This window comes from Canis lupus, chromosome 1 (assembly GCF_003254725.2).
Source record: "Canis lupus dingo isolate Sandy chromosome 1, ASM325472v2, whole genome shotgun sequence".
NCBI classification, from domain to species: Eukaryota; Metazoa; Chordata; class Mammalia; order Carnivora; family Canidae; genus Canis; species Canis lupus.
In genome coordinates this window covers 429,979-446,129 of record NC_064243.1, presented here as the reverse complement: position 1 = coordinate 446,129, position 16,151 = coordinate 429,979, and the positions used below count along the sequence as shown (strand labels likewise).

At 40.1% G+C, this 16,151-nt stretch overlaps 1 protein-coding gene across 11 annotated transcripts in view; it reads left to right on the top strand.

Annotated features, from left to right (window-relative positions):
- Positions 1 to 16,151, top strand: part of ADNP2 (ADNP homeobox 2) — a 35,018-nt gene that overhangs the window by 14,093 nt on the left and 4,774 nt on the right. For 7 of the 11 annotated variants that reach the window (XM_025421919.3, XM_025421920.3, XM_025421923.3 and 4 more), the window contains one exon: positions 11,970 to 12,059. In XM_025421919.3, coding sequence (XP_025277704.1) covers positions 11,970 to 12,059 — 90 coding nt within the window. Of the gene's footprint in view, positions 1 to 4,398; positions 4,560 to 11,969; positions 12,060 to 14,686; positions 14,739 to 15,413; positions 15,530 to 16,151 lie in introns of all 11 variants that reach the window. The other 4 variants (XM_049111459.1, XM_049111450.1, XM_049111446.1 and 1 more) reach the window with 4 other exon arrangements.

Sequence of the window (16,151 nt, the reverse complement as noted above, 5' to 3'; positions counted from 1 at the left end):
TGTCTCTCATGAATAAATAAATCTTTAAAAAAAAAAATGAGAAAGAGAGAGACATAGTCCATTAGTAACAGATAAGTCTTATAAAGTTCCTGGACCCAGTTCTGATACAACACCAGGGGTTCTGGTTTCCCACTGTGGAAGCTCACCAAAGCAGGGAATAAAATTCTTACTGAGGCTTCATTAATAGTCAGAATTGATTAAGTCATTGGCTGATTCAACCTCCAGCCCCCCTCCCTTCCCCAGAAGGCTCCAATCCTCAAATAATGTGATCGGTCCTCTGGGGAACCAACTGTATGTACCCTTGGGTACATACAACAGAATGATCCCCTTGGGTAGGGTCTGCAAGTCACCTTTATGGTTTTGAAGCATTTTCAGGAACTCTGAATGAAGACCACATTTATCTGAGAAGTACATATTTAATCATCTGAATGACCTTATAAGTAATTTTTTATGATTTTCTTATAAATCATTTTATTGCAGCAAGTACATGTATTGAAGTAATATTTGTAGAGAATATATAAATAAGCTAAGAACACAAGTGTATGTATATAGATACAGGGTATTTCAAATGATAATATATGGGAACCTCCTACAGTGGTGCCTGGCATGTGGTGTACATGGTGATGCTCAGAAAGCGAACCCTGAAGATATCAGACTGAGAGTACCCTTAGGTCACTGGGATGCCTTGTTTTTAATCTTGCCTTTTATTTTAATCTTGTCTCTTAGCTAATTATGTGCCCTTGGGCAAATCAGTTCCTCTTTAGGCCTTTGGGCCTGTGTCCTTACTCCAGTGAAGGACTGTAGAGATGAGGGCACTAGGGTCGTTACCCAGGAGAGGGAGGCAGTTGAGCAGGAGCTCAGAGACACACTCGCAGAACTGTCACTTCTGGCTTGGGGGGCTTGTGTGGCCTTTAGGGAGGTGAGATTGGAACTGTTTTTGTTTTTAAAGAACGAGTAGGATTACCTAGTGGAAAGAATTAGAAAGGGTATTCCAGGAATCTGGAATTTAAAATCACAACCAAATTGATTAACCCCCATCAAACCAGGCCGAGTGAACTCAGAAACACATTACCCTTTAACCAGATTAACCAGTCATTCTCATTTTATTCTGTTTGGTTTAACGTTGGCTCACTTGTGTGTGTGTGTGTGTGTGTGTGTGTAATACTTCACATGTGTGTTTTCTAAGAATAAGGACAGTCTCTTACGTTAACACAGGGTGATTGTCAGCTCAAGTAAACTGGTATTTTTATCTTGTCTGATCATTTATAGCTCCTCCAGGTCCGCGATGGGCCCAGTCTAGGAGCAGGCATGGCCTTTAGTTGTCATGTCTTTCCTGCATCTCCTTGAATATGAATTCACTTTTTGAATGGAATTCTGTTCCAAAATTGGTTTTGTTTTATTCTTAGATAAAACATCAGTAATAACTAAAGTTTTTCATCCTAGTGTCCTTGTTTTTGACTTTGTATAGAAAATATTCCTCACTGACTTTTGCTTCCTTATTAGTCAGCCTAAGAATGTGTTTACTCATCTGAATTTGTTCAAGGCTTGTTTACTTTCTTGACTGTGCTGACATAGAAGCGTACATACTTCTCAAGGGAAAATTGAGAGATTTAGGGACGCCTGGGTGGCTCAGTGGTTGAGCATCTGCCTTTGGCTCTGGGCGTGATCCCAGTCTCGGGATCGAGTCCCACGTCAGGCTCCCTGTGAGGAGCCTGCTTCTCCCCTGTCTATGTCTCTGCCTCTCTCTCTCTTTGTGTTTCTCATGAATAAATAAATAAAATCTTAAAAAAAAAAAAAAGAAAATTGAGAGATTTGAACGGTGTACAACTATTAGGTTAGTTAAACTCTTAGGTTAAATGTTACAAATTCTTTTGGGGGAAAGTTTTGTTTTTTTAAAACTATAGTTCTGTGTTTTATAAAATTGTTTAAAATTCAAGCTATGTGAAGTTCAGTTTAGAAAAATAAAATATATGTAGAAACATGGATATAAGAAGACTCATTTGTAAGCCATTACCCAAAATCTCCCCCATTGTTAATATTTTTGTATGTCTATCTAGATTTTTTTATAAGTGGGAGAGATCAAACTAAGATACTAGCTTTGTTTTGTCTTTTCACTGAATTTCATATTAAGAATTATTTTCCATGTCAGATGCATTTGTTCCTAATCCCCCAGAGTATTTAGAATTTCTTGGTTTCAAGCAGCAGAAACCAACACTAGACCAAGTTGAGCAACAGGGAATTTACTGGCAGACTTAGGTTTCCAGGAATGGAAGGAGCTGAGGGAACACCTGTCCATGCTGCTTTCTACTTCTTACCCAGCCAGCATTTCAGATTTCAGTGAGATGTCACTCTGCCTTCTCTAATTTGTCCCAAGAGTTAGGACCTCAGATTTTAGGCTATACAACTCTTGTTGAAAGCCTCTCTGAGAAAAATGAACTTGAGGGAAGAGAGACTCTTCCAAGAACCTTATCTTCTTTTTAAAAGTAGTTCTAAACCCTGCTACTCATTAGAGTCTCTTGATTTTTTTGAAAGTTAACATTTGGTCAGTTAAATATGGGCTGGCTCTTTAGTTTACAGGGCATTGGGCACAGTGAAAATGTGGACCTGCGCTGGCCCACAGGCCTGTTGTCCCAACCCACAGCACGTGGGCGGCTCCCAAGGGAGAGGAGCCTCTGTGCTGGGATGCTTATGGTACCTGGAGCCTGGCAGGGTTCCAGGTCCCCACCTTGCCTCCTCCCCTGCCCCAGCCTGTGCTGGGCTGCCATGGGAGGTGACCGTGGGATGTGGACTTCCTGACAGTGTGCTAATTGCCCCACGTCGTAGAGGACAGAGGGAGTGGTTGTAGGATGGGGGCTGAGAGGAGGGTGTTGGGTGAGTGGGAGACAGAGCAGGGACAGAATCTTTCCCAGGAATACTGGAGGGTAGGACCATGCATGAGCTGGAGCTCTAAGCCTAAAATGTGCCTCATGGTCTTTTTTTTTTTTTTTTTTTTTTATTCATGAAAGAGACCGAGAGAAGCAGAGGGAGAAGCAGGCTTCCCATGGGGAGCCTGATGTGGGATTCGATCCTAGGACCTTGGGATCACAACCTGAGCTGAAGGCAGATGCTCAACCACTGAGCCACCCAGGTGCCCCAGTGGTGCTCTATTATCCTATTAGAGTTTAACTCAAATGTAAAATTATTAACAATTTCAAGATGGTGAAAACAGAGTGTTAAACTCCAACACTGGCTGAACTAGGCCTGTGTCCCTGGAGTCAGCCCTCGCTGGTGTCAGACCCACAATTCTGGGATCATGACCTGAGCTGAAGGCAGACGCTTCACCAATTGAGACAACCAAGTGCCCCAGACTTTTTTTTAATATTTAATAATTTAGTTTACTTAACCTCATATATTAAAAATATTTCAGTATGAAATCAATATAAAGTAATGAAATATGTTGCTTTTTTTCTCTAATATCTTCCAACCATATTTAAAGATGTTTTTATTAGAGTAAAATATATATAATAAAGAATTTGCCATCTTTCCCATTTTTAAGTACACAGTACATTAGCGTTAATCATATTCACACTGTTTTGTGACTATCTGCACTATCTATAGTTGACGCCTGCACATCCGGGAGGGCTAGGGGCACCAACCACCTTTCCTCTGCACACTCAAACCTGGATATAACTTTAGACTCCCCCCAAACTTAACTACTACTAGTCCACTGTTGCCCAGAATCCTTACTGACAGCATTGGCAGTCAGCACACAGATGTTATATGTGTGATATGCTGTCTTCTTACGATAAAGTAAGCTTAGAGAAAAAAAAATTTTTTTTGAAGATGTTATTTATTTATTCATGAGAGACACAGAGAGAAGCAGAGACACAGGCAGAGGGAGAAGCAAGCTCTATGCAGGGAGCCCAATGTGGGACTCGAACCCAGGAATCTGGGATCATATCCTGAGCCAAAGGCAGGTGCTCAACTGCTAAGCCACTGAGGCACCCCTAGAGAAATAATGTTAAGAAATCATAAGAGAAAATATGTTTATAAAACTTACGTATATTCATTGAGAAAAAAATCTGTGTAGAAGTGGACTCATGCAGTTCAAACCTCTGTTGTTTAAGAGTCTGCTGTGTTCCCAAAGTTATCACCTCAAACAAACTAAGCATGAGATAGTCCCTGTCCACCCGTCCAACTCCCCCCCCCCCCCCCCCAACCCCCCAGCCCCTGCTAACCCGTAATCTACCCTAGCTCCACGGTTGGCCTGTTAGGGATGTTTCATGTAAGCGTAGTTCTTTTGTGTCTGGCTTATTTCACTTATGTTAATGTTCTCAAGCTTCGTCCATGTTGTAGCATGTCTCAAAATGTAATTCCTTTTTTTTTTTTTTTTAATTTTTATTTATTTATTTATGATAGTCTCACAGAGAGAGAGAGAGAGAGAGAGGCAGAGACACAGGCAGAGGGAGAAGCAGGCTCCATGCACCGGGAGCCCGACGTGGGATTCGATCCAGGGTTTCCAGGATTGTGCCCTGGGCCAAAGGCAGACGCCAAACCGCTGCGCCACCCAGGGATCCCATGTAATTCCTTTTTATGGTTAAATCACATCCGTTGTATGGATGCACCACGTTTTGTTGAACAGCTCATCTCTTAATAGACATTTGGGTTGATCCCATGTTTTGGCTTTTGTGAAGGATGCTACAGTGAACTTTGGCATACAAGTATCTATTTGAGCCTGTTTTCAGTTTTTTTAGTATATACTTAGGAGTACAATTGCTAGGTCATGTGATAATTTCATATTTAGCTTTTTGAGGAACTACCAACCTGTTTCCATGCTGGCTTTACCCTTCTCCACTCCTGTCAGCAGAGTGAGGACTCAACTTTGTCCACGTCCCTGCCAACACTTGCTATTTTCTCCCTTTTTTCATCTTCCTGTTTCTCTCCCTGCTTGTTTGCCATCTGGTAGCTAAGGATGTTGAACATCTTTCATGTACTTTTTGGTCATTTGTATATCTTAAGAGATTTCTGTTTAAATCCTTTGCTCAGTTTTTAATTGGATTATTTGTCTTTCCATTGTTGAATTGCAGTTATTTTTTTTAAATTATTTATTTATTTATGATAGTCACAGAGAGAGAGAGAGAGAGAGAGAGAGAGAGGCAGAGACACAGGCAGAGAGAGAAGCAGGCTCCATGCACCGGGAGCCCGACGTGGGATTCGATCCCGGGTCTCCAGGATCGCGCCCTGAGCCAAAGGCAGGCGCCAAACCGCTGCGCCACCCAGGGATCCCCCGAATTGCAGTTATTTTGGATATTAAACTCTTATTAGATGTGATCTGCAGATATTTTCTCCTGTTCTGTAGGTTTCTTTTGAGTTTCTTTCTTTCTTTCTTTCTTTTTTTTTTTTTTTTTCTAAGATTTTTAAAAAATTTATTCATGAGAGAGAGAGAGGCAGAGGGAAAAGCAGGCTCCATGCAGGGAGCCTGAGGTGGGACTTGATCCCGGGGCCCCGGGATCACGCCCTGAGCCAGAGGCAGACAGACGCTCAACCGCTGAACCACCTAGGCGTCCCTCTTGACTTTCTTGATAGTATCTTTCAATGCACAAAAATTTTAAATTTTGATAAAGTCCAGTTTACCTATTTTTGTTATTGTTGCTGGTACTTTTTATATCATATCTGAGAATCCATTACCAAATCCAGTCATGAAGATTCTTTTGTATGTTTTCTTCTAAGAGGTTTATGGTTGTATTTCTTTTTGTTTAAATTGTTGAACCAAAAAAAAATTGTTGAACCATTTTGAATTAATTTTTGAATGTGTTGTGAAGTAAGAGTCCAGCTTTGTTCTTTTGCCTGTGGAAATTCAGTGTTCCAGTACCATTTATTGAAGAGACCATTTTCCGCTCATTGAATGGACTTGGCATCCTTGTCAAAAATCATTTGGCCTTGGATGTTTGGGTTTATTTCTGCTGTCTCTTCTATTCCATTGCTCTGTATGTCTGTCCTTTTGCTGGTACTACACTTTTTTTTTTTTTTGAAGATTATATTTTTAAGTCCTCTCTATACCCAACCTGGGGCTTAAACCCACAGCTTCAAGATCAAGAGTCACATGCTCTGTAGAATGAGCCAGCCAGGTGCCCCTACACTAATCATTATTTTACCTTTGTAGTACGTTTTGAAAAGTGTGAATCGTCCAACTTTATTATTTTTTTTTCTTTCAGTATTGTTTTGGATATTTGGGACCCCTTGCAGTTCCATATGAATTTGAGGATTGAGTAATCCATTTCTGCAAAAGAGTCTTGGAATTTCGATAGGGATTGTGCTATAGGTCACTTTGGGTAGTACTGATATCTTAACAATATCCACACCCATGAATATAGAGTGTCTTTCTGTTTATTTAGGTACTTATTCTTGGTTCCTCACTGTATCATATTTCTTTCTTTGCTGCCCTGTTCAGAGTGACCATTTCTGAGGGTGACCCTACACTTAAGTTCTGTGCATCAAGTCAGATATTAGATTGAGACATTAAATCAGTGCTTACAAATTGTCATGTCCTGAACCCACCCTTGATAGCAGGCATGCTTTAGAGACCTATGTATGTATAAAGAGATGTTCAAAAGTTTATTTTTTTTAATTTTTATTTATTTTTTAAGATTTTATTTATTTATTCATGAGAGAGAGAGAGGTGGGGGGCAGAGGGAGAAGCAGGCTCCATGCAGGGAGCCTGATGTGGGACTTGATCCTGGGTCTCCAGGATCACACCGTGGGCTGAAGACGGCGCTAAACCGTTGGGCCACCAGGGCTGCCCAGATGTTCAAAAGTTAAACCTGTTTCTACATCTTATCTATAAAAGCATATTGAAATGTTTTTAGTATCTTCTATTTATTTCCTAATAATTGTTTTTTTCTAACTAGCTCTTTTTTTTTTTCTGCAACTGGTGTTGGAAAGCACTGCTTCCTTTAAATCCTCTTCCCTTATCTCTTCTGTGACAAAACATTGCTGTCTTTCTTCTTTTCCAGTATTTTTTTATGAAAAATTTAAGCCTAAAAGAAAACCCATCTATCTACCACCTAATTTCTGTAAAATCAACATTACATAGATGTGTGTGTGCATATATATAAATCATCATCTGTAAGTTACATATATGTATACATAAACAACTATGTTTAAGAATTATGTATTTGTATTTAGCCCATCATTCTATCTTATTTTTTGATGAATTTCAAAGAAAGTTGCAGCAGCAGTACATTTTACCCTTGTACTCTTTCAGTATGTGTCAGTAGAGTTTAGTGTTAGTTTTTTTGGGAGGGGGAAGGAATTTATATGCTGTGAAATGCACTTAAGTTTTTGCAGATGATGATTTTTGATGTGCAAATCCTACTGTAATACAAGTCTCCCATCAGGATAGAAGACAATTCCATCAGTCTGGAAGGTTTTCCTCAAGCTCTGTTCTAGTCAGTCCCTGCCCCCACTCCATGGCTACCAGTGTTCTGAAATTTTGTACTATGGAATAGATTTGCCTCTTCTACAGTTTTATGGGAATCCATAAAATAAAATTTTGTACTATGTACAAAATAAAATTTTGTACTATGGAATAGATTTGCCTCTTCTACAGTTTTATGGGAATGAGATTTCGATGTACTCCTGTGAAAGATTCTGTGTGGTTGCAGTACTCCATCACATGGACGGATTAGTTTATTGGTCCTTTCTCCTGGTGGTGGACACCTAGGCTGTTCCCACTTTTGGTTATTATGAATAAGTTTTTCCTTATGAATATTCTTATAGAAGTATTTTTGAGAACATCTGTTTAGTTTTATAGGAAATGGCCATTGTATGATTCCACACTCCCGCCAGTAGTGTGTGAGGGTTTCACTTGTACCCCTTACCATTTGGTAGTATTGGTTTTTAAAAAATCTTTGAAATAGAGTTTACAGTAGCAGTAAGAACGTTCATGATGTTAGCTAACAATGTGATTGTTAGCTGCCTGTTCTTCATAGATCCCTCTTTCAGGGTTAGGAAGTTCCTACCTTGGTGAAAGTGATTTTTCTGTGTCAAGATAATTATCTTTTTAAAGCCTAATATAGTGAACAGCATAGTTTGATTTTCTTTTTTAAAAATAAACTGTTAGGGTTCCTGGGTGGCTCAGTGGTTGAGTGTCTGCTTTTGGCTCAGGTCGTGATCCTGGGGTCCCCAGATCAAGTCCTACATTGGGCTCCCCACAGGGAGCCTGCTTCTCCCTCTGTCTCTGCCTCTCTCTGTGTGTCTCTCATAAATAAATAAAATATTTTATTTATTTATATAAATAAATAAAGATTTTATTAATTTATTCATGCGCTCAACCACTGAGCCACCCAGGCGTCCCTAGGTAAAATCTTTAAAAAAAAAACAAACTGGGGATCCCTGGGTGGCTCGGCAGTTTAGCGCATGCCTTTGGCCCGGGGCACGATCCTTGAGTCCTAGGATCGAGTCCCACGTCGGGCTCCCTGCATGGGGCCTGCTTCTCCCTCTGCCTGTGTCTCTGCCTCTGTCTCTCTCTCTCTGTCTATCATGAATAAATATAATATTAAAAACAAACAAATAAACTGTTAAAGCAATCTGTATTCCTGGGAGAAATTCTACTTAGTTCTTTTTATATGTTGATTTGCAAAATTTTTGTTAAGGATTTTTGTATCTATATGCATCAGTGCTGTGGTGTGTAGTTTTAATTTTTTGTAATATCTTTGTCTAGTTTTGGTGTCAGGATAATTGTGGCCTCAGAATGAACTGGGAATTGTTTCTTCCCCTTTAGATTTTCCAGAAGTTTGTGAATTGATAATGTTTCTTCTGCAAATGTTTAGTGGAATTACTAACAAAGCTATCTAGAGTTGGAGTTTTCTTTGTGCAAAGTTTTGTTTTTGTTTTATCTTTTAGAGAGAGAGAATGACTGGGGGAATTGGCAGGGGGAGAGTCTCCAGCAGACTCCCTGATGAGTGTGGAGCCCCACATGGGTCCCGAGATCATGACCTGAGCTGAGATCAAGAGACAGACACTTAATTGACTGAGCCACCTAGGCACCCACTTTGTGGGAAGTTTTTTTTTTTTTAAAGATTTTATTTATTAGAGACAGAGAGAAAGAGAGAGAGAGGCAGAGGGAGAAGCAGACTCCATGCAGGGAGCCCGATGTGGGATTCGATCCTGGGTCTCCAGGATCATGCCCTGGGCTGAAGGCGGCGCTAAACCGCTGAGCCACCGGGGCTGCCCTGTGGGAAGGTTCTTAACCATGAATTCAATTTCTTGACCAAGTAGCAGCCTATTATGTTATCTAATTTTTTTTGAGTGAGCTTTGGTAGTTTGTCTTCTTTTGTGGAATTTATTCATTTCAGCTTAAGTGGTCAGATTTATTGGCATAGAGTTGTTCCCATCATTTACTTATCTGTAGGAGCTGTAGTGATCTTGTTATGGGGCTTTGTTTCCTCAGCACTTAATGCTCTAAGCTTCCCTTTATGTGTTGCTTTAGAAGCATCCTACAAATTTGATTTACTGTGTTTCCACTTTTACTTAGTTTTAAGATATTGTCTACTTTTGCTCATGATTTCTTCTTCTATCCATGGATTAGAAGTATGTTGTTTAATATCTAGAATTTGGGGATTTTCTAGACATCTTTAGTTCCAGATTTCTGTTTCAATTTGGGTTAGTTAGCCATACTTCATGATTATTTTAGTCCTTTTAAATTTATTGAGACTTTCTGGCTCTGATAAGGTCTGTGTTGGGAATGTTTCACGTGTGTTTGCTGGTGTTGGGTGGAGACGTCTGTTAGTGTTAGGTCAGGTGTCTGGTTGTGTCTGGTTGTGTCTGGTCCTCTCCATCCTTCCTGTTTTTTCTGGAAGTGTTCTACCACTCACTGTGCAAAGAGGGGCATTGACATCTCCAACCATCAATTTGGATTTGATTCTTTACCTTTTCAGTTCAATAGTTTTTGCCTCATGTACTTACTCTGAAGTGCATACTTGTTTAGATTGCTTTGTTCTGCTAATAAATTGATCCTATTACCATTATGAAGTGACTTCCTATCCATTTTGATATTCTTTTTTTCCTCCATGAAACCTAGTTTGTGTGATGTAATTTCCTCCAGCTGTCGTTTGATTAGGGAGAGTGACCTGACCCATCTCTTTCCATCTTTTTATCTTTAACCTGTCTGTGTCTTCATATTTAGAGTGAGATTTCTGTAGGTAGCATATAATTGGGTCTTGTTTTATGTGCCTCTACATTTCAGTATTGAGACCAGGGAGGGTGGCTTGCTGTCTGTTTTGTAGATAGACTTTCTTGGAATGTAGCCATGCTTGTTGGTGTTTATGGCTGCTCTTGTGCATGGTGGTGGCACTGAGTGGTTGTGAGAGCAGAGCCCTCAGTATTTACTAACTGCCCTTTACCATAGGGGGAGTTTCCTGCCCCTGTTAATTTTGTGTTAAGTCATGGTTATTGATAGGGTTGGGTTTCAGTGTCCTGTCTCGCTGTTTACTAGTCTTTTCCGTTTTTTTATTCCGTCTCCGCTTTCTTTTGGTTTGACTATTTTTTATGATTCCATTGTATCTCCTTTATTGGCTTATTAGCTCTGTGTGTTTACCTTTCTGATATACTGCTTCACATTTAAGGACCCTACAAGGGGCACCTGGCTGGCTCTCGTCAGTGGAATGTGTGACTCTTGATCTTGGGGTTATGAGTTTGGGCCCAATGTAGGGGTTAGAGATAACTTAAAAAATAAATAAAAATAAAAAAGAACCTTACAATACTAGGCTTCCGTTTCCCACTCTAGCCTTTGTGTTGCTGTTACCATACATTTTTTATATATGTTATAGACCTCAGAATACATTATTTCCAATTTAAATCCTTATAATAATTTGTACTTTTCTGTAGTTCTGAATGGACTCGGTAAGAACTGTATTAGGATAGGCATATTTGTTTTATTTTTATTTTTATTTTTTTTAAATTTATTTATTTATGATAGTCACGGGGGGGAGGTGCAGAGACACAGGCAGAGGGAGAAGCAGGCTCCATGCACCGGGAGCCCGATGTGGGATTCGATCCCTGGTCTCCAGGATCGCGCCCTGGGCCAAAGGCAGGCGCTAAACCGCTGCGCCACCCAGGGATCCCCAGGGTAGGCATATTTGAAGGCAATTGTTATATTATTATCTGGCTTCACTAATTTTTTATGTTACAAGTCTTTAATTATTATAAAAATAGCAATATAACCTGTAAAAGTTAGAAAATACAGGTGGTCATTTCTTTAGAAAATAAAATTCAAAATGCCATACTCCTGCCTGTTAACATCTTGTTCTTCAGTGTCTTCTTTGTGTGTGTAGTGAGCCACAGTGAGCTCATATTGATGATGCTTTTGTAGTACTTTTCAGTTACCTTCCATCCTTGTGTCATTAAATGTTTGTCTTTTTTATCTGACAGTCCATATTCTTGTCTCTCCAATGTCCCCAAATGTGTTTTACACTTGGTTTGTTTAACCCAGGTTCAGTGTGAACTGCATTGCATCTGGTTTTTTGGTTCTCAGTGTCGTGTCCTGTCTGACCCATCTCCTCACCACTTTCTGTTGTGTTGTCCACTTCCTTGTCCACACCTTGTCCACACAACAGGGCTGATTCTGGGTATCCTTGGTCAGGCACACACTGGGACCTCCCACTTCATATTCTCTGGCAAATCCTCCCAGGTGCTTGCCAGTTACGGAAGACAGTGTTCACTCGTGCAGCTTTGCTCTTCTCATCTGTTTACTACTTATAAAACTGTAATTTTTAACTATAATTTAAAACTTTAATTTTTACTTAGATCATTTCAGCCTTTTCCTCCGTTTTTACGCTTTATGAGTGCTCTGCCACAGTTTGCTCACGAGCTGTGTTTTCATTTTACTTTCCCATGCAGATTTCTTAGGAGCTAAAATAATCCCTTCAGGTTATTAAATATTTCCTTCTCTTGAAATTGCTTAACGATCTCTTTTTCTCCCCTTTTAAAAGGACCTTAAAGGCTTTGACCCAGGAGAGAAGTACTTTTTTAACACATCGTGGGGAGATATTTCTCTCTGGGAACCTTCTGGAAAGAAAGTGGTATGTATTTTTGTATTTGATTTTTATATTTCCTCAGAAGTTGGGGGTAAGTGTTGGTTCAATTCTGAGGAACATCCCACGTGTTGGGATCATGGATGTATACGGGGAGGCATGTAAAGTTCAGGGAAGGAGAACCAACAACGAATGCTTTATAGTATAGAGTCATTGTTACTTTGAGAGTTTTCTGTGTCTAAGGTTGATAATGAGATACAGTGAAACTATGATTTGTTGATCATAAGACGGCCACTCATGCAAGAAAGGCCTTGGATTTATCACTCTTCTGAGGAAAAAGAATTGCCGTGTCATTACGTATGATGAAGGTTCATCCTGGTTTCAGGAAGCTTAATTAAAAATATCTTTGAGATGAAAAACACAATTTATGATAATTTGAGACATCACACCTAAGCAGATTCAAGCTAAATTCTTTAATAGTGTTTTTTTTCTGGAAAACCATTCCTAACACCCAGCCCTCCATAACATCAGCACCTTCATCAGTACCAAGCTCCACATGTCCCAGATTTGACTCTGCCACCTGCCCACTTTCCTCTCTCCCTCCATTCGTCCAAGCCATGTTGGCCTTGGAACTTTGGGCTTTAAAAAGATTTTCCTATTACTAGTCAATCATTGCTGTGTCACAGATTTCTTTAAAAGCATTTCTGTTGCCAACTGTCCTCCTGAGTTGTACTTTTCTGCCTCTGTTTTGTGTCCCACCTGTTGGTCTCTGCCCTCCTTGACCCACCACACCCCTCTTTACCACCAGACACAAGATGCCCCCTTGATTTGGTTATTCTGCTTGGAACAGCACATGGCTGTTCAAATATGCCTTTTGCTTTGAGGACCTTGACGTCATGAATCTTTTCTTACATGTCATTGATTTTCCTCTTCTGAATTCTCAGAAAATCCCAAAAGGCAACATGCAGTATAATAGATAATTTGAGCTTTTCTTTCTTTTTTTTTTTTTTTTAAGATTTTATTTACTCATTTATGAGAGACAGAGAGAGAGGGAGGCAGAGACACAGGCAGAGGAGCCTGACATGGGACTTGATCCTGGGTCCCCAGGATCACGTGCTGGACTGAAGGCTGTGCTAAACCGCTGAGCCACCCAGGCTGCCCTAATTTAAGCTTACATCAAGAAACACTTTTTGAGTGCCTGGTACAAATAGGTTCAAGTTAGTTTTTTTCCCTTAAGGGGGCTTGTTTTATGGGGGGTGAATAGGGCCTCAGCATAAAGTGTTAAATGACCGTATGAAATAGCAGAGATTGAATTTGTTGATTAGGTTCCGTATTTGGAAACACCACCCCTGCCCAATAAGGTAGGGACTGTGCTGTCTGCTAGTTCAGCACCTCCTCTTCGTTCAGGAGGCGGCAGAGATGTGCGCTCCTGCTGGAGCATGTGGCTGCAGTGAGGTTCTTAAGGGCTCTGAGAACAGAGATTTGCTAGATGTTTGGATTTTGGGGACTGAGACATGCTAAGGTTCTAGCAGGTGACAGAGCTGATTTAGCATGGGACATAAGGAAGCAACCACAGGCTGATGGGGATGGTGCCCAGTCCAGGGTGAGGGTTTCTGCTGGCACCCAGTCCTCCTCACTGCACTGTTGTGCATCTGGCCCCAGTCATCTTTCTTCCTCTGTTGCCAGGAGGGCCCAGCTCTCATACTCACCTTGTTCTGAATGATCACTCTTCCTAGAGCTTTTGCAGGGGACTTTGATGGGAACATAGGCTTTCATTTCTTCTGGGTAAGGGCCTAGGATTGAAATTGTTGGACTCTATATGGTAAATAAGTATGTATTTATCTTTATTTTTTATTTATTTATTTTTTATATTTATCTTTATAACAGACTGCCAAACTGTTTTTCAAAGTGACTATACCATTTTGCTTTTCCCTGATGTGGTGTGGGTGGTCTGCATCTAAGTTACTCTGCATTTAAACTAGACTTGATTCTGTCTGGGTTGTGGTGCTTATGGATTTATCCATTAATTTTCTATTTTAATAGGTATGTAGTGGCACCTTCTCTGGTTTTACTTTGCAATTCCCTGTTGCCTAATGATGTTGAACATCTTTCCATATGTTTATTTGGCATCTGGATGCCCTCTTGGGTAAAGTGTTCAAATCTTTTGCCCATTTGCTAAAAATTGTTTGTTTTTTTAAATTATTGAGACTTGTACATGCCTACAACATGTTTTCGGGATACAAGCCCTTTATTAGGTATGAGATTTGCAAATGTTGTTTCTTAGCCAGTGGCTTGTCTTTTTAAACAGTGTCTTTCACAGAACAGAAACTTTCTTACTTTGATGAGGTCCAGTTATGGATCATGTTTATGTTTTCATATTGAAGAAATCTTTCCCTGACCCAAAAATAGTAACATGCAACTTTAGTGATTTCTGTTGGCTCTTTCATTGAGTGTAATTTTCATTGACTAACTGGTTTTTCACTACAGTATTTCATTGAGTATGAAACGTACCGTTAAAAAAAATGTATTATTGGGGCACCTGGCTAGCTAAACTAAACTCTTCATTAGGGGTTGTAAATTCTAGCCTCATGCTGGGTATAGAGATTACTTAGAAATAAAAAATTCTAAAAAAAAAGATGTATTATTTAAGTATCGTTGACATCCAGTGTTACAAGTTTCAGGTGCACAACTGTGATTCGGTAACTACATTTCTCAGTGCTTGCCATGGTAAGTGTAGTCACCATCTGTTATCGTCCATTACTACAAAAGTATTGACTCTGTTCTGAGACACACCATTTTTTTAATGAACCTCTAAATAAAACTAAAGCAATATTTCATTTAAACTGAGTTGTACCATTAAACTATTAGTTGTAAAGTGTATCCAGATTTCTGAGATAGTAAAATTGGGGGAAAAAGTCTTTTAGAATCAGTGAAATATGGGTTATTGTTTTTTCTGGTTTGTGGTATGGGGTTGGCTGTTGCCCTAGGTTTATTCTAGATCCTATCAGAAATGCCAGAACTTGGGAAATTGCTAATTGCTGAGAATACAGTTCCACGTTGTTGAACATGCTGAGTGATTTCTCTGCCTTTTGGTAGGAAGGAAACCTGTGTGAACAGGAGAGAGGGTGACGGAAAGTACAAAATGTTTGTGGGGGGACATGAGAGCGCAGGGTTAGGAAGGGCCAGCAAGAAGTGGTGTCACAAGCAGGTCTTTCCCTCATGTGAAGCATTAGTTGGCCCAGGTCTACCTTCCTCTTCTGTGAAAGGAGGGCTAGGCAGTTGGTGGTTCACCAGCTCTAGGGTCTGGAGGAGACTCATGAGACCAGAGACTTTGTGACCCTCAAACCTTCACCAACCAGCACATTTTTGGATGTTAGAACATCACATTTCTCATTTGGCCAGCTCTTGTACAGATGCCCCAAGCTTGTTGAATTCCCCTGTGTTTGCCCCAAAGAGAAACTACATCGTTGGTCTGTGTTCTGGCCTGGAGCTCCCTCAGGATTGTCGTCGTGCTTTAGGTACAGCCCTCTTTTCTTACAGTTTTATCACATAGTTTACGGGACCCTTGGATGTGGTGAGCACTGTCATTTGGCTCCTTTCTGGAATGAGGGAAATAAAAGCAAGTAATGACGTGTTTAACAGTTTGCATGTTAGTTTATTTGCAGATAAATTCTAGAGGTTTTAGAATTTGGAGTAAAAACAACATTGGAGCTATGGGAAATGGAATACTTACTAGCTTTCTTTCTCAGAGAATTGAGTGAATTTCTTCAATTGGAGTAATGGGTTGTGGTTTAGGAGCTGGGTTCAAAGGGCCAGTGGGGCAGAGCTGTGGGCTGGGTTCTGTGTGCATGGTTGCAGCTAGGAGTAGCTGCTACATTTTCAGATGTTTGAGAAGAAAGAAATGAATATTATTTTGTAACATGAAATTTCTGTGAAATTTGAATTAGGGCCTATCATTTCATTGGCACAAAGCCATGCTTGTAGATTTGCATATTATCTGTGGGTGCTCTTCTGTTACAATGGTGGCACCAAGTTGTTGGCATAGAGGCAGTATTTATTTACTCTCTGGCCCTTTGAGAAAAAACTTGCCCTGGTTTAGAAAAAACACTGTTCTGTGAGGGGTGATAGTGTTAAATTATG